A 16,914-nucleotide genomic window follows, 5' to 3' on the forward strand; every position below is an offset into this window, starting at 1 on the left:
ATGAAAAATAGTGTTACTATGGGGCTTACTTTTAATTCTTTAGACATTGTTTTCTTTAGTTCTTGTGCCAGGTTTTCTGTTGCTTGGTTGTTTTTTTCCCCTGTATATGGATTACATTTCCCTATTTCTTTGCATGTCTCATAATTTTTTGTTGAAAAGTGACCATTTTAGATAACATTGCACTTATGATACATCATGAGATAATTTATCTACTCATGATGTTCATTCTTTATCTCCCTAGAGATTGATGTGATTGGTTACTTGGTTGGTTATTTCTTTAGAGACCTGCATCACCAAACTGTGAGGTCTGTTTCTCTTGCAGTATGCAGCCTCTACTGTCCCTACTCAGATCTTTATTCTTTGTTTTTTATCATTTAACCTGTATCAGCCTCTCAAAGGTTGTGCTTAAACTTCCTTATTAGCAAGTTAGATTTTTACCTTTTACTGTTGGATATGTGTGTGCCTTTTAAAAGCTGCTGTCACAGTTCAGATTGTGTACTTTGCCCCATGGTCAGTCAGGAGACCAGCAGCTTAGAAGCTTCCTCCCTGATTGCTCCTGAGAAGGGCAGCCTTGGGCCATGTAGTCTTCTAGACCAAGAGGAAAACATGTGATATAACATATTTATTTTATTTAACTTTACTTTTTTAGAGCAGTTTTAGCTTCATAGCAAATGTGAGGGGAAGGTACAGACAGTTCCCATCCCATAGACCCCCTAACGTCCCCCACTCTCAACATCTACCACCAAAAAGGTGGTTTTGCTGGGGACAGGGTATGCAACTCTCCACACACCACCATTTTAGAAATCCTGCCCTGTTTGAACATTTTAAAAGAGAATCAGTATCCTTTTTGAGCCAAACTTCTGGGGTTTTTTTAACATTGGTATTTAAAAACAAGGAAGAAAGGAAGAAACACACATGCACCCTTAGTAATACATTGCTTATTCCAGAGATAATGTGAAGCAAAATCTTAAATTCTCAATCCCTGTCTTTCTAAAGGTAACCACTGTGAACAGTTTAATGTGTATCTTTAAGGATTATTCAGAGAGAGAAGAGAATTTCAGGTTGTGAAAAAAATTAAATAAGTGATGCATGAACTGCTTCCATAAAAATGACTGCTTCTGTTCTGTCTCTAGTCACTCATACCTAGAAAAATTCCTTACGGAACAAATGATGGAAAGGAGAGAGGATGTATGGCTTCCACTCATCTCCTATAGAAATTCTTTAGTCACTGGCGGTGAAGATGACAGAATGTCTGTGAACAGTGGAAGTAGCAGCAGCAAAACCTCCTCAGTAAGGAATAAGAAAGGACGACCTCCACTTCACAAAAAACGAGTAGAAGGTAAGTGTGCCTCTATGGTGTGAGGCAAATAATGTGCCTGTCAAGATAAATAAAGCAGTGAATACTCTGCTGAAGCAAGGTAATTCTGTTACGCACATTATTTCCTTGTGTGTTTCATACACACTGAGAGAGGTGTAGGCATGAAGGTTAGAATAGACAAAGTCAAGAAGAGGGTCAAGGAAAAAGAAATTGAAGTTGAAAAAGCATTGAACACAGGAAGATGATAAGCACAGAGAAGTAAAGGAGACAAGAAGGTTTACAAGATTGATTCCCTTACCATAGACCTCTAATACATTAAAATTTAAAATAAGACAGTCATAATGTTATTCTAAAGGAGATCAGTCCTGGGTGTTCGTTGGAAGGACTGATGCTGAAGCTGAAACTCCAGTACTTTGGCCACCTCATGTGAAGTGTTGACTCATTGGAAAAGACCCTGATGCTGGGAGGGTTTGGGGGCAGGAGGAAAAGGGGATGACAGAGGATGAGATGGCTGGATGGCATCACCGACACGATGGACATGAGTTTGGATAAACTCCAGGAGTTGGTGATGGACAGGGAGGGCTGGCGTGCTGCGATGCATGGGGTTGTGAAGAGTCGGACACGACTGAGCAACTGAACTTAACTGAATGTTATTCTATCAACATGTATCCTAATATAGGAGAGATTCTGGTAATTTGAGGGTAGAACTCTCCAACACATTGAATATACCAAAACAACTTTCCATTTCCACTGCTTGGTTGGAAAATCTATTTTTGTATATTAAAATAGTGATGGTCAGATCTAGTTTTAGATCTAGACCTCATAGATCTAGATTATTCATAGGCTATGGGGAACGGGGAGTTGAATTGTCATGAAAATGTGATCAAGAGTAGAAATTCCTATATCCCAAAAGACTAAAGATTGCTATTAAAACAAAAGTATGAAAGTTGCTCAGTTGTGTACGATTCTTTGCAACCCCATGGACTGTAGCCTGCCAGGCTCCTCTGTCCATGGAATTCTCCAGGCCATAATATACTAGAGTGGGTATATTTCTTTCTCCAGGGGATCTTCCCAACCCAGGGATCAAACCCAGGTCTCCTGCATTGCAGGAGGATTCTTTACCATCTGAGCCATCAGGGAAGCCCAAAGGATTTTTTTTTTTTTTTTTTTTTTAAGGATTATTCTTAAACTAAGAGAAAACTCAAGAGTAAAAATGCTTATTTCCTCAAATAATCTTCCTCCATCTCCATGATTCTCCTAATAAAATTTCTCCAAACCAAGAGAGCAATATGCTTCTTTTTACAAATTTGTTTACTTCTGCTACCTTAAAAACAGTGACTCATCAAAGACTTTGCTGAAATCTGTAGCAGAATTAATTAGAATTTAAGTCTAATGTTTCTTTCATCATTGAGGAGGTGGTATGAACTATTGATGAAGAGCACAAAGTCTAAATTCAGAGTTCTAGACTACAGACCTGGCTTTCTCGTTTTTCAGCTGTATAACCTTTGAGCATGTTACTGAACTTCTATAAACCCCAGTCACTGAGCAGATGAAGGATGATCTGAGTACTTGTCCTGTTGCCTATTGTGAATATTAAATGAGATACTCTTAAGTAAAAAACTTAGTACACAGACAGTGATTACCTAGCATAGTGCTTGACACAAAGGCATCGTTTGATAAATGTTAGCTGCCATTGTTCAGATGTGGTCATCATATAGTATTGCCCCTCATCTAGCATTAGTCAGTGGATTAGGCTGAATGTATATTTCAAAGAGAATAAAAAGATTTGAATATATTTACAAAATTAATGTTAAAGATTTCCTTTGAAGTTTGAACTTTAGGACTTAACATCTTTTTGGTCCAGAAAATGAAAATAACAGAACCCTATCTTTATAGTATAGGATCCTCAACTTTTCCCTAAAGAATGATTTCAGTCATTTCCTCTTGAAAATGTCTTTATCTGGGCACCCCACATCTATTCATCTATCTGGACTTTTTTTTCCTGCTCACAGCTTTTCTTAGGTGTAGTATGCATTTATGAGCCAGCATTCATCAAATCCTTGCTATATACTTACATTCTATCACTTAATCATTTATTTGACCAATGTTTGTAAAGCACTTAGGTCAGTTCCTGGCACATAGTGAATGCTATGTAGATGTTTTATAAATCAGTTCTGAGTTAAGCACTATTACCCAGATTTTACAGAGAAGAAACAAAGGCCTAGAGAATTTAGATACCCACTTATCTACACACTAATGGAGAGTTAGTCATTAGTGTGCTCAGGACAGAGAGGTATATGTGGGGCCAGATAACCCAGTTTCGTAACAATTTAATTGCAAAAAAAAAGAAAATCTTTCTCTGTATTAGTTTCAGATTTACCAAGTGATTGAGGTAGGTTAGGTGTCCAGAACCCTTAAGCAATGGGGTTTCATCAGTTTGGGATGAAGATGAGAGAGCTTTGCAAGAAGTGTTTTCATTGAGGTATCTTGAGGGGTTAGAAGGATCTCTTCAAGAAGAATAAATTCTTCCTGAAGTTATTCTTTTATTCAGTAAGTTTTTACCAAGCACCATCCTAAGAACTGTGCTAGATGCTGGGGATTTGGTATTAAGAAAAGAGTTCATACTACAGAAAGGGAGACAGAAGCAGGCAGTTTCAGTTCAGCATGGTGAGTGCTCTGATGGGCCAGAAAGGTTCTCTGGAAACATACAAGGAGTGACCAATCTCTTAATGCATCCCAGAAGATTTTTTTGGAGATGACGTGTAGTAGAAAGCTGAAAGATGGTTTACCAAGTTAAAAAACTTAAATGAAACCATTCCTATGGTCATCAAATTTTGCAGCAGAGAATAACAGTTTTGAATTAAATGTTGAATGAAAGTGATATGAATAAAAGATGTAATCTTGGCTGACTTAGAAGAGATTTGGTAGTGAGCTTCAGATCAGTGGAATGACCTTAACCAGATAGTAGATAGATATTTCCAGGAACAAAAAAGCTTATCTAGAACATACGTGCATCTGACAAAATTTTAGAAAACCTGAGGGCGATAGAATGCTTGATGGCTAAAGAGAAGCCTCGCGTGCACATTGTCTCTGTGACTTAATGGGGGAGGAAAACTTCGTAATATATATTGTGATTAAAATTCTTCTTCACAAGAAAATGCAGTTGACTTTGAACCAATGGGGTGAGGGGGAGCAACCACCTACATAGTTGAAGATCCATATCTAACTTTATAGGCCATATACATGGTTCTGCATCCATGGATTCAGCCAACCATGAAGCATATAGCACTGGAATACATATTTATTTTTTTAAATCCATGTTTAAATGGACCAACAGTTCAAACTATATTGTTCAAGGATCAACTGTAATTTAGAATTTTATAGGTAGAACTTTAGGATTACATAGTATTTTATCAGAATTTAGATATGCAAATGATGCTATAAACAGTGATTTAATCTGTTCAAGCCTTTATGAATGATCTTTAGAAGAAGGAAAAAATAGTTCCTGGTCTCTTGAAGAAACTTAAATCTGATTATAAAGATAGCGAATGCACATTACAGATCACTGCCAGGAGAGTATATAAAATTAAGCCCTAAGTGAGCAAGAATGATTCTGTTTCCTCTAGAAGCTAAAAAAGAATGGTAAGTAGGGGCCAAGCAGGGTGACCAGGGAAGACTTCCCTAAAGAGGCTGAAGTTAAAGGTGTGCAAACAGACCCTCAATCCAGCCCTAGAAGTATAACTTGACAGAGAGTTACTTGTCTGGTGACCAGACCCTAATTGTGTAATAGGATTTGCTGATTTCTCAGTGAAGCCAGACTTTCAGTGCTACTGCCTGGGGCCCCTGTAAGACCCAGCAAATAGGCCCTTTATGGCTTGAGCAAAGGGAGGTAGAGGGGTCTCTGGCTGGCTACATTCTTCCTCTCTCTGGAAGTGGAGGGACTTGGAAGAGATGATGATGTAGGATAGCTAACATGTATTTGCTGATTATATATATCACCTCATTTAATCCTTACAATAGGGAGGGCAGTTACTGAAAGTCCATTTTGTATATGAGGAGATTGAATTTTGGAAATTTAATAGCTTATACAAAGTCACACAAGTGAGTGGTATAACTGGAATTCAGACCTATGCAGTCTACTCCAGAGCCATGCTCTTTGAATGTGTGCTGTAACTTCTACCAGAGCTCATTCCACCTGTGACATTCTGTGACTCCAACTGGAATTTTACAGATGAAAGCCTGGATAATACGTGGCTGAACAGGACTGACACCATGATTCAGACTCCTGGCCCCCTGCCCGCACCACAGCTCACTTCCACCGTCCTGCGGGAGAACAGCCGGCCCCTGGGAGAGCAGATTCAGGAGCCTGAGTCTGAACATGGCTCCGAGCCTGACTTTTTACACAAGTGAGTAGTAAAAAATGGTTTTCTTGGCATAAACCTTCAACTGTTAAAGTAAGAATTATTATTTCATCCGAGCATATTCTTTTCTCAATTCATGAGAAAACAAAACCACCAAGAGATTAAATAACTTATATTAGAAGATATATAATATCTTCTAAAGTGGTGATAAATTCTGAGAATAGTTGCTCTTTCTGTAAAAGAGAATCAAGCTCTTACCTTTTCCCACACCAGAGATTAAAGTGTTTTCTGGTACTATGGCTCTGCAAATCACAGAAAAGTCAGGGTGATGGCATGACTTGCTATGAAAACCTTAAGTTTTTCTTTGTTATTTTTCTATTCAAATTTGAAAGTCTCTAAGCTCCTCACTTGTGTTTCTATTCATTTAAAATAATTCTGTTGAGTTATTCTGATGGATAAAAGAATTCTCACTCAAACTCAACAAACTTAGCAGGTTGAAAAGAGAAAGGTTAGAAATGTTATAAGTATTCAGATCTTGGGTTTTCATAAGGAATCCTTTCTCTGAAGATCTGCCGTCTTCAAAGCTGAAAGGATAATTATTGTCAGCTCCTGCATAACTGAGCAGTCTTAGAGGGGAGTTTGCCTTATGACCAACATTCCTACTTCACTTCCTTGGGCAGTGGGAAGTCTTATTTGAGCAGCTCGCCTTGCTTTCCTGACTTGATACCATGTCAGGCCCTCCTGGCTGTGGTCTGTCACCTTTTTCCTGCTATAGTTTTATAGGTTGAATCAAGGTGGTAGCCTCACATGATACAAAGACAGCTGCTTTGAGAGAACTTCATGTGGCAGATTTTAGCTACCAGAAAGTCATCCCATCTAAGTTTGCATCCTATAAAATTCTCAAGAAGCATATGTATGCAAGTGTCCATGTTTCAGGAAGGATAGAGTGCAGGTGAAGATGTGGCCCAGTATGTATCTGACTCCAAACTTCCTCAGGACTGAGAAAAAATGTGGTCTACCCTTCCTTGTTTGACTCTGGAGAGCTCTGAGCCACCAAGCCGGCATCATTCCTGTCTCTTAGGGGATTTAGTGTCCAGCTAGGAACACTTGTAAATAGGGTAGCAGCTGGATACAGGAGTCTGAGAAGCATTCTTGTTCAGTAGGGATTTGGGGAATTAAGCTGATAATTTAAGTACCTAATAGGAGAGGAAAAAGTTTTCCTCAGCCCTCTTAGAGCCCCTGTCTGGGTCTAAAAATTAAACTGACAAAGACAGATTAACAGGAGAAAAGTATACAAATGTTATTAAATTTTTACATGTACAGGAGAGCCTTCACAAGAGAAGGAAGATCTGAAGAAGTAACCAGAGTAGGAAGCTTTTAAGCCTTTTAGACAAAGAAACAATACATTTGTGAAGAAATGACAAGACACATGAGTTTGGACTAAGGGTGGCGCCAGGGCTAGGTGGTCCTCATCTTCCTTAACCAGGAAGAATGAGCATTTGCTTAGCAAGGTTTGTTTGCAGGTTCCTCTGCTGCCATCTCTGGGCTCATCAGAGTCTGTCTCCAGTAAAAGGATAATTTATTTCCTACCCTTTTAAGATGAAAAGGGGACCTGTTTTTTTGTATTTTGCTGCTGCTTAATTGCCTTCAGCTCAAGAGGCATATTTGGGGATGACATATTCCGATTGCTTTCACACCTAACAACTAGCTGCCACAGCTCTTGGGGACTTAGGGATCTCCAGCTTATTACCATTTCTGCCAAGACAGGTCCTTTGATAATTATCTCAACCTTGACCCTGGAATAAATCCAGCTAAGTCCCCTTACATGGGGATTAGACCAACCAACTATGCCTTCTTAGCATGGGACCGATTACCTAAACCCTGCCTCTGCTGCCACAAAGTGAATAATACTACCCTCTTTTAGTCCTCAGATGCAGATCTCTTGGTTAGGCCAGCCGAAATTAGAAGACTTAAATCGGAAGGACAGAACAGGAATGAACTACATGAAAGTGAGAACTGGAGTAAGGCATGCCGTGTAAGTGTTCCATCAAGTTCATGAGAACATGACGACTGTGTGATGATGGTCATTCTGTGTAATGACTTGGGTTTCTCTGATGTTTAGTCTTAGGAGTTAAAATCAATTCAAATATGCTATGCAGCGTAGAATAGGAATGGAGGGCATGGGCTCTTAATGCGTTCAGCATTTAAATCCTAGTGCTGTCCCTTGTCAGCTGTGTGGTCTTGGGTAAGCTCTAAAACCTCTGTGCCTCCAGTTCCTCATTTGTAAATCTGGGATAATAGTGGGAGTTTGTGTACATAGTTGGCTAGTAATATGGTTATTGCGTTTAACTTCCTTCTGATGAACTGAGATGAAATCTTGAGTGAATCAAATGAATGATCCTTAATTACCTGAGTTCAATAGCATAATTTGTGCAGTCTGTTGGCTGCAATTGGAAGGTGCTTTAACTGGTTTGGAAACCCAATATGAAAGTCAGGATTCCAGGTTCTATGAGTCTGAACAGCTTTCTGACTGTATCTTTTCATGTCAGTCGGGGTCTCATGGAGGAAGATGCTGAGCCCATCTTTGAAGATGTGATGATGTCATCCCGGAGCCAGTTAGAAGATATGAACGAAGAATTTGAAGACACCATGGTTATTGACCTGGTAAGGAAGTTCAATACATTTTTTTCTGTTAAAATATGTGAAAGCGTTGGTGTAAGATGATGCTCTTATTTTAAGAACCCTGTGAGGGACAAGAGGAGGTAACACTGACTAGCTGTGGGTGTGGCATTTGGATGAGCTTGTGTTTTTCAAACCTGCTTTCAAAGCAAGTCAGATTTTGAATTCTGGCAATAATAGGGACTGGCTCCTTATTACATTCATGAAAAACAGCTTCCCGAGATCTGCCTTTCAGTGCAGCATGTGCATCTGGCCTCTCGTACTTTAAATTGGAGTCTGACTATATACACTGTGCTCCAACATAGCAACCAGTTGCAGAATATGGACCTTATCTGTTCAGTAGAGAGAGACATGTTTAAGGAAATCTGAATATGGACTTAGTGTAGGTATACTAAGAAATGATTAACTTTGTCAGAAATACATGGGGGTTATGTTCTTTTAAAAAGAGATCTGTTAAGAGACACACTGAAGTTGTCCGAAGTGAAATAACATGAGAAGGAAAAAAAGGTGATTCAATGAAACAAGATTGGCCAAATGTTTGAAAATTGTTGAAGCTGGGTGATAGGTGCACAGGGGTTCACCATACTGCTTCCTCTGGGTATTAATTTGCTAGACCGCCATACAAACACACCACTGACTGGGTGGCTTAACACATTTATTTTCTCACAGTTCTGGAGGTTAGAAGGCTGAGAGCAAGGTGTCAGCAACGTTGATTTCACTCTGAGACCTCTCTCCTTGACTTGTAGATGGCCCTCTTCTCCCTCTGTCTTCACATGATGTTTCCTCTCTGTGTCTCCTCTTCTTATAAGAACATAGATCACATTGAATTAGAACCCACCCATATGATCTCTGAGCTTCCCTGGTAGCTCAGTTGGTAAAGAACCTGCCTGCAGTGCAGGAGACCACGGTTCAATCCCTGGGTCAGGACAATCCCCTGGAAAAGGAAATGGCAAACCACTCCAGTAGCTTTGCCTGGAAAATCCCACGGACAGAGACACCGGGTGGGCTGCAGGTTGTGGCACAGAGGATAAAGAGTCTGCCTGCAATGTGGGAGACCTGGGTTCAATCCCTGGGTCAGGAAGATCCCTGGAGAAGGAAATGGCAATCCACTCCAGTATTCTTGCCTGGAGAATCCCCGTGGACAGAGGAGACTGGCGGGCTACAGTCCATGGTGTCCCGAAGAGTCGGACATGACTGAGCAATTTCATGTTCACGTTCATATGATCTCCTATTAACTACCTCACCTCTTTTTTAAAAAAGCCTATCTCCAAATACAGTCAAATTCTGTGGTCTAGGGGTTAGCACTTAAATATATTAATTTGAGGGGCAAAATTTAGCTCATAACAGTATGCTTTATGTAACTTATACGCTTACCAAACCTTTACATAATGAAAAGGTTTGGTAAGAAATGTAAATGAGACATATCCGGTCTATAACCGCCTTCAACCCACCCATCAGTAGGTCTCCATCTGCCTACCTGGGGTAGGGAATTTAGTGAAGTTTTGTCACCTACTGTTTGATCATGATTGACTGGAATATAATTATTCCATAATAATTGAATATAATTATTCCATGATTGAAAGGTGTGTTGTTTATAGGCCCCAAAATTATATGCTTTTATACATTCATTGTAATTTGAAAGCCTTTAAAAAAAAAAAAAAACCTAAGTGATAAAAGCCAAAGTTAGATTTTTCTTTAATGTATGCTCCTGTAAGTCAGACTCTTTTCCTTTCAAAGTGACACTTAACAGTTATTTATATTAATGATACCATAGAAATATTAGCTGATTATCACAGTTTGTCTTAATGTATCTCAGGAAAAAAATTAAGTATCGGTTTCTCTTTCCAGCCCCCGTCAAGAAATCGGCGAGAGAGAGCGGAGTTGAGGCCAGATTTCTTTGATTCTGCAGCTATCATAGAAGACGATTCAGTAAATGTTACATTATTACTGTTCTTTCTTGTGTTTTCTGGGTCTTGTTTATGCATGAAGTTAATAATTGTGTTTCATTTTTTCTAGGGATTTGGAATGCCTATGTTCTGAAGTCTGAAGAAAATTTACAAATCTGGAACTCTATTATTTAGAGCTAGAGGCCTATATACTGTGATAGCTTATATGGGGAAAAAAACACTTTTGATGTGATCTGATTTGTTTTTTAATCAAATGATTAAGGTCAATCCCTTTTTGCAGTGACAGAAGAGGCGCATGTAAATTACCCAAGGGAATGTTGGTGAATGTCACCTCAGAAAGACTGACCTGAAAAATCATTTGTGTCCTATTATTGGACTTATCCCAGTACAGATGTGTGTGTTTTTCTGGAGGGAGGAAGAAATTTTAAATTTTTAAAACAGCTGTCAAGATAAACACTGTAATACACCTGTTTTATGAAAACAGCATTGAGTAAAAAAAAATATTTTTAACTTTATTTTCCTGTTGTACAATTTAAAAACCGTTTTAACATTTTGCCTTTTTATGTTTTAAAAGCTAACCATTTTTATTAAACCTATGAGTAAGCAGCTCACCCTAATTGCCGAAGAGTGTTTTTGGAGCTCACTGGATTTGGTTGACCATGTGGAATACGGGAATATGGAGGAGCAGAATATTGACAAGCTATGATGAAATTCCCACAGTGCATCTCTGCCAAAAACCACACACCCTCTGTGGACATGGATATGAATTCCCAGATTTTATATACTCTTGAATAAAAAGGTTTATTTTTATTTATAAGGGGGCATAAAATAAGAAATGTCCATGCAGCCATTTTTCCAACAGATGCTGTACACCGTTCATTTTATATAGAATAGGGAGATTCAAATACAGTACATTTTCTATTGGTATTTGTTCTGTGCATTTTTAGCAACTTCTACCAGCAAATAAAGTATTCTCAGTAAAACAAAATGGTTCTCAAGTTATCAGTTTGCTGTTTTTACCACTTATTTCATGCCCTGCCAAATTCAAGTTACATGGACTTCCATTTTCTTAAAAAGATAATCATGAACTCCTTTGCCATTCAAACGTAATTTTAAGTGTAACATAACCGTGTCTACTTCCCATGCACTTACTACCCTTATGCACTAATTTTGTGAATTACGTTTACCAATTATAGAAGTATGTGCTGCATAGAAGTCTGTGCTTAGAGGGTGAAGTTCTTAAGCTTACCTTGAAATACAGCTACATTTCAGTGTTAAATGTGCATATTAAGGATAATTCTTTGGGGGAAAGAAATTATGAATCTTCAGGACAGCCTTCGATGGTTTAGAGTTACATTCTGCTTAGACTTTTATGACTTGCTGCTACTGTTATTTTAAAAAGCCCACTTAGTTTCTTCCTTTCTGATTTTAAAAGTAAGCCTCAAAATTTGCAAACCAATCCACCACAGCTGTTTCCCGGCTGGTTTTTAAAGTAGCTGCAACAGAATGATGAGGCTTTGCTTTCCCTTTTTACCAAAAAAATAAATAAAAGCGTTTTTTAAATAACAAATCTGTGCACCCAGTGACTATGTGGGAAAGCAAAATGGGTTATTTTATTCATCCTTTTAGTAAACAAACTTCTCAACATTTGTACAGTTCTGAAAAAAACTTCTTGGTCACCAAAAATGTTTTATCTGCTAATTTAGCAATTCCTGGGCCCCATTTAGGGGGCTGGGGTATTGCTTTCTTCCAGAAATATGGATTTCACTGGACATGAACGGGCAGGGATGACTGGACTGTCCATACCAGCCCTGGCACCTGCACAGATTGGTCCTTTGCTGGACAGTTTCATGTGGAAAAACCAGTGCCGACTTAGAATCGTAGACAACCACACGACAGAAAAGGCTTAGTATCTACTCCAATGGGTTTCCAGTTTAGTTTGAAGTCAATCGAATTTTTGTATTTTCAGTGTCTCCTTGATTGGTTTTGCTAGTAATTCTGTAAATTGTACATTTGCAATATGAGGTTTTTTTCCTTTTGTACAATTTGAAACTGATGCTTCACCTTTCCTTTAATAAACTATTCAAAATCAGGCTTGTGGTAGTCATCCTATTGTTCCATTAGGTAAAGCTTGAAAGAGGTGATTTCTCGTCCTGTTCAACAGAATGATGACGCTTTTTTTTTTTAAACCAAGAACTGAGAATTTGCTGTTTAGGATAATTTGTTAAAACAACAGCAAATCACTGTTATCAATGAGGCTTTACTTTTTTAAGCAAGTAGAATTTTAGGACTAGCTCATCAATTTTCTTTCATCCATTGGATTTCCTTGGAGAGAAGGAAAGACTGGTTAGACCAAGTGAGCATTCAAGAGGAAGTCTCTTGTGGGCTGAGTGTTGGAGGAGGCATTCATGGATTATCAAATGGTCTGAAGCCTCGGACCTTCCCCCGTCTGAGATCCAGACCCAGCACTTAGGCATGACCATGCCCTTTAAAGACTTGTGTTCTACATGGCTGCCAAAAGTGAAGGTTTCTCTTGACACTGCTGCCAGATGTCACTGCACAAAATCATGTCCTACACTTTACGGGCCCCACCATGTTCTCTGGGCTGTGTTCATTAGATGGCCTGAGATGTCCATGAGAAGCAGCAGGAACACATGAGATAAATGGGCAGTGGGGACTCTGAGGCAGCCAAAGATGGAAGGTGATTAAATTGGGGCTCTAGCAGCTCATCTTGAAGGTTTGTGCTTATGAGATTAGACCAGGGCTTTACCCAGGTGCGATTCTACCCTGGCTGTGACTGTTGGCCCTGCTCTCAGAAAAGAAACAAGAAGCAGGATCTTCCTGGGAAGCAAAGACTTAGTGCCTGTTCATAGCAGACCAAACTCAATAAGGTTCCGTCCCTGCCCTCCCAAGTGCCTTGCTCTGCAGAGGACAAGGATAGCTTTCTACTCCCAAGGACACACAAATGATCACAAAGACAGTAGGGACATGGGAAGTACCTACCTACTAAATACTAAATAATAAATCTGGTGACAAGATTCAGCATTTTCCTCTAAAACAAGACCATAGTTGGGAAAGGCATGCCTAAACACCAGCCCGTGAGAACTCAATGCCACTCTGTAACCCAAAAAGGCTGGTCTACTGGACAAAGCTGCCAGGATCTTAACAGCCTTGTGTCTCCTTCACCACCAGCTTGGTTTTCAAATGGGCCAAATCCTAGATTTGCAGACCCCAGAAACTGTATTGGCCAGGCAACTTCAAACTATTGAGCCACACACAGGCCAACCTATATGATTCTTCCTTAGCCAGGAGGCCTCTAAAAACCCAGGAATCTGCCACCACTCCTTTCCCAGCTCCCATAGCTTAATCTTTCTGCTGATGCCAAAGAGAAGTACAAAGGACCCCTGGCCAAACATCTCTACCCACTAGGAACTTATCACCTAGCTTGGAAGACAAAACTGTTTCAGGTCTAAAAAGGAAAGGAGGGTGAGGAATACACCATAAGCTGCTTTAAAAAATACATGTTATGACAGAATCATCTCAATACAAGTTGAGATGAACTAATGGGAAAGTCAGGCCCTTGAGCGTGAGCAGATTGGAGCTACTTGAAGCAAGACAGTATTCTCAAAACCCACTAGAGGCAGGACAGGGACATACCAGAACCTTCTGTGTGGGCTGCAGACTCTGGAGAGCAGGGTGCTATCCATTAGAAGTGCTAGAAATGCAACAAGATCTGGACATGGATTTCTGGCTTAGCAGGAGGCCACAGAGATGGGCGAGAGGAGGGGGAAGACTGTTGTAAAAGAACTCGGAACCCAACTAGAGTGGGAGATTTCCATTCTCCCAACAGAGGGAAGATGCTCAAGAAAAATAACTAGGGGCATAAACCTGTCTATCCAGAATGGTGGGGTGACTGGCAGAAATGGGAAAAGTGGATGATAGTCACATGTAGGTTAAGTTGAGCTTAAAATGATACAATCAAGCAGGGCTTACAGACCTTTGGAGCTAAGAGTCTGGAACCAAGAAAGTCATCAGGGATTGGAGGATTCAGAATTCTCACCTCAGAGAAGCACACCCATGCTTTAGTCTTCATGTTGGAATCACTTAAAATCACCATTTCTGGTATAACTTAATAGTTTACATACTCACAAAAATAAAATCAACAAGGGTAGAGGAAAAAACTCTATAAAGTGGTCTACAGACATAAAGGACTGATTCTTTAAAAATGATAACCACTCAAGTTACTAATCCAAGTAACCATGTGTCTTCTGTTTAGAAACAATTACAAAGAAGTCTTGAACTTTAGAAGATTTGATGTTGATAAAGCTATAGTATCTCTGACATTGGTGTTTATTGTAGGACTAAGCAAGTGAGTAAAATACCCTTAAAAAACACAGGTTTCAACTGGGCAAGTCCACTTACACAGGTTTTTCAACAGTAGCTACTACAGTACTACATGGCCCACAGTTGATTGAATCCTGGACGTGGAACCACAGACTGGATCTGCATATAGGGAGAGCCAACTATATTTTACATGGCTTCTCAACATCAGGAGGGCAGGCCCCCCTGACCTCCACATTGTTCAAGGGTCAAGTATATACTGAATAAGAGCCCATTTCATCAGTGTAGGAGAAGACCTAATTATGGAAAAAAAGAAAAGCAAATAACTTATATGTTAGATTAGAATTAAAAGTTTCAGTATGAACTCAAATTTTCAAAAATGTACATAATACATATATATATTTTCATGTATATATGTTCCCCATATACATATATATACACACACATACCAGGATAAATATTTCATAGTCCGCTGAAAATACCTAGAAGCAATGACAAGCCAGTATCAATGTGAAAATCTAGGGTCAATGTTTGCATCCAAATTTCATCTACTAAAAGAAACCACGGCTCTAAGAAAAACATACGATGAACCGAGTATATTATCCTGTGTCAAAAAATAAGCAAGGGCACAAAAAATTACTGTAACATACCAAAAGGACTAAGAAACCAGCTTGAAAGAGCACCCCTCTGGCCATATCAGGAAATTCTGAACATCAAAATGTGTAACATTAAATCTTTAAAGAACCCATGATTGAATATATTTATATTCATTCACTAAAAACAAGCATTTATGAAATTATGTACCAAGCACAGATTTCAGCTATGAAAATATGATTCTCAATCTCAAGAAAGCCTAGGGTGGGGCTTCCCTGGTGGCTCAGTGGTAAAGAATCCTCCTGCCAATGCAGGAGACACGGGTTCGATCCCTGGTCCGGTAAGATCCCACATGCCTCAGAGTAACTAAGCCCGTGCACCACAGCTACGGAGCCTGTGCTTCTGAGCCTGGGAGCCGCAACTACTGGGAAACCATATGCCCTCGAGCCTGTGCCCTGCAACGAGAAGCCTGAGCAGTGCAACTACAGAGTAGCCCCAACTTGCCACAACTAGAGAAAAGCCCACACAACAAAAAAGACCCAGCCCAGCCAAAAATCATAAATTAAAAAAAAAAAACCCTGGGGTGAAGGTATGGGACAGGGAGAAAAATGTAACAAACTAGTATAATGTGCGTCTGACAATTTGATGGGGTGAAGGATGGCACAGTAAGAAAAGGCTTCCCCAGCGGCTCAAACAGTAAAAAGTCTGCCTGCAGTTGCAGGACACCCGGGTTCGATCCCTGGATGGGGAGAAGGGCAACCCACTCCAGAATTCTTGCCTGGAGAATTCCATGGACAAAAGAGCCTAGCAATACAGTCCATGGGGTCGCAAAGAGTCAGACACAACTGAACATAGTAAGAAAAATAAACTATTTCAGGAAAACTGTTTAAAAATGAAAACATAATCTACATGTCTAAATTGATACTAAAAATTTTTTGAAGAGGAGAAAACTCCATCCTTCCTTCCTTATGGATAAAATGATAGAATCAGAAATACAGTATTTTATAACCAACACAGAACAGCTGATTGAGGCAAGAATCGTACTACAAGTACTAGACAAAAGTGTGCTGACAAAAGTGGGCTTACAAAATGCCCCCAGATTCGTTACTAATTACAAAGAGAAAATTACAAAGGCTGTCATCTTTGTAGCTGTCACCTTATCCAAGTGATCAGATTCAATTTCATCAATAATGGGAAAAAACTAACGTGCTTCCTAATGTAATATAAGAAAAGAACACTCGTGTATTATTCTTACCTGGATCTAAAGGTCTGTAAACAATCAGACAGACCCAAACTGAGTGACTGTCTACAAAATACTTTACAAACATGCTTCAAAAATGTCAATCTCATTAAAGACCATGTAAGACAATGAGCCTTGTTTCACAGGAAATAAACACTGAAATCTGGAGAGACAAAGGTTTATGATTCTGTAACTTACTCTCAAATAGGTCAATAAAAATAGTAATTATACATTTATGTAGGAGATGAAGCAAATGTAGAAAGTGTTAAGAACTGGAGAATCTAGGTAAAGAGTATACAGCTCTTGCCATATTTCCACAGGTTTGAAATTTTCCAAAAAAGTTTTTTAAAATCTGAGAACACATTTCTGGAAAGAAGTTAATATAAGGTAAGCAATTACTATACAGCATATGCTTCCTAAGCATCTATTCTGATAGACACACACATGTATACAACACAATTATAAATACCTTTA

General features: G+C 39.3%; 1 protein-coding gene across 3 annotated transcripts in view; it reads left to right on the forward strand.

Annotated features, from left to right (window-relative positions):
• The window catches only part of STAG1 (STAG1 cohesin complex component), a 499,240-nt gene extending 486,883 nt beyond the window's left edge, over nt 1–12,357 (forward strand). For all 3 annotated transcript variants that reach the window (XM_061427678.1, XM_061427685.1, XM_061427693.1), the window contains 6 exons: nt 1,134–1,339; nt 5,550–5,724; nt 7,604–7,714; nt 8,229–8,343; nt 10,207–10,287; nt 10,375–12,357. In XM_061427678.1, the coding sequence (XP_061283662.1) occupies nt 1,134–1,339; nt 5,550–5,724; nt 7,604–7,714; nt 8,229–8,343; nt 10,207–10,287; nt 10,375–10,398 (712 nt within the window). In that variant the 3' untranslated portion in view covers nt 10,399–12,357. The remainder of the gene's footprint in view (nt 1–1,133; nt 1,340–5,549; nt 5,725–7,603; nt 7,715–8,228; nt 8,344–10,206; nt 10,288–10,374) is intronic.
• Nucleotides 12,358–16,914: the final 4,557 nt, after the last annotated feature.

Source organism: Bos javanicus, chromosome 1 (genome assembly GCF_032452875.1).
Source record: "Bos javanicus breed banteng chromosome 1, ARS-OSU_banteng_1.0, whole genome shotgun sequence".
Lineage (NCBI taxonomy): Eukaryota > Metazoa > Chordata > Mammalia > Artiodactyla > Bovidae > Bos > Bos javanicus.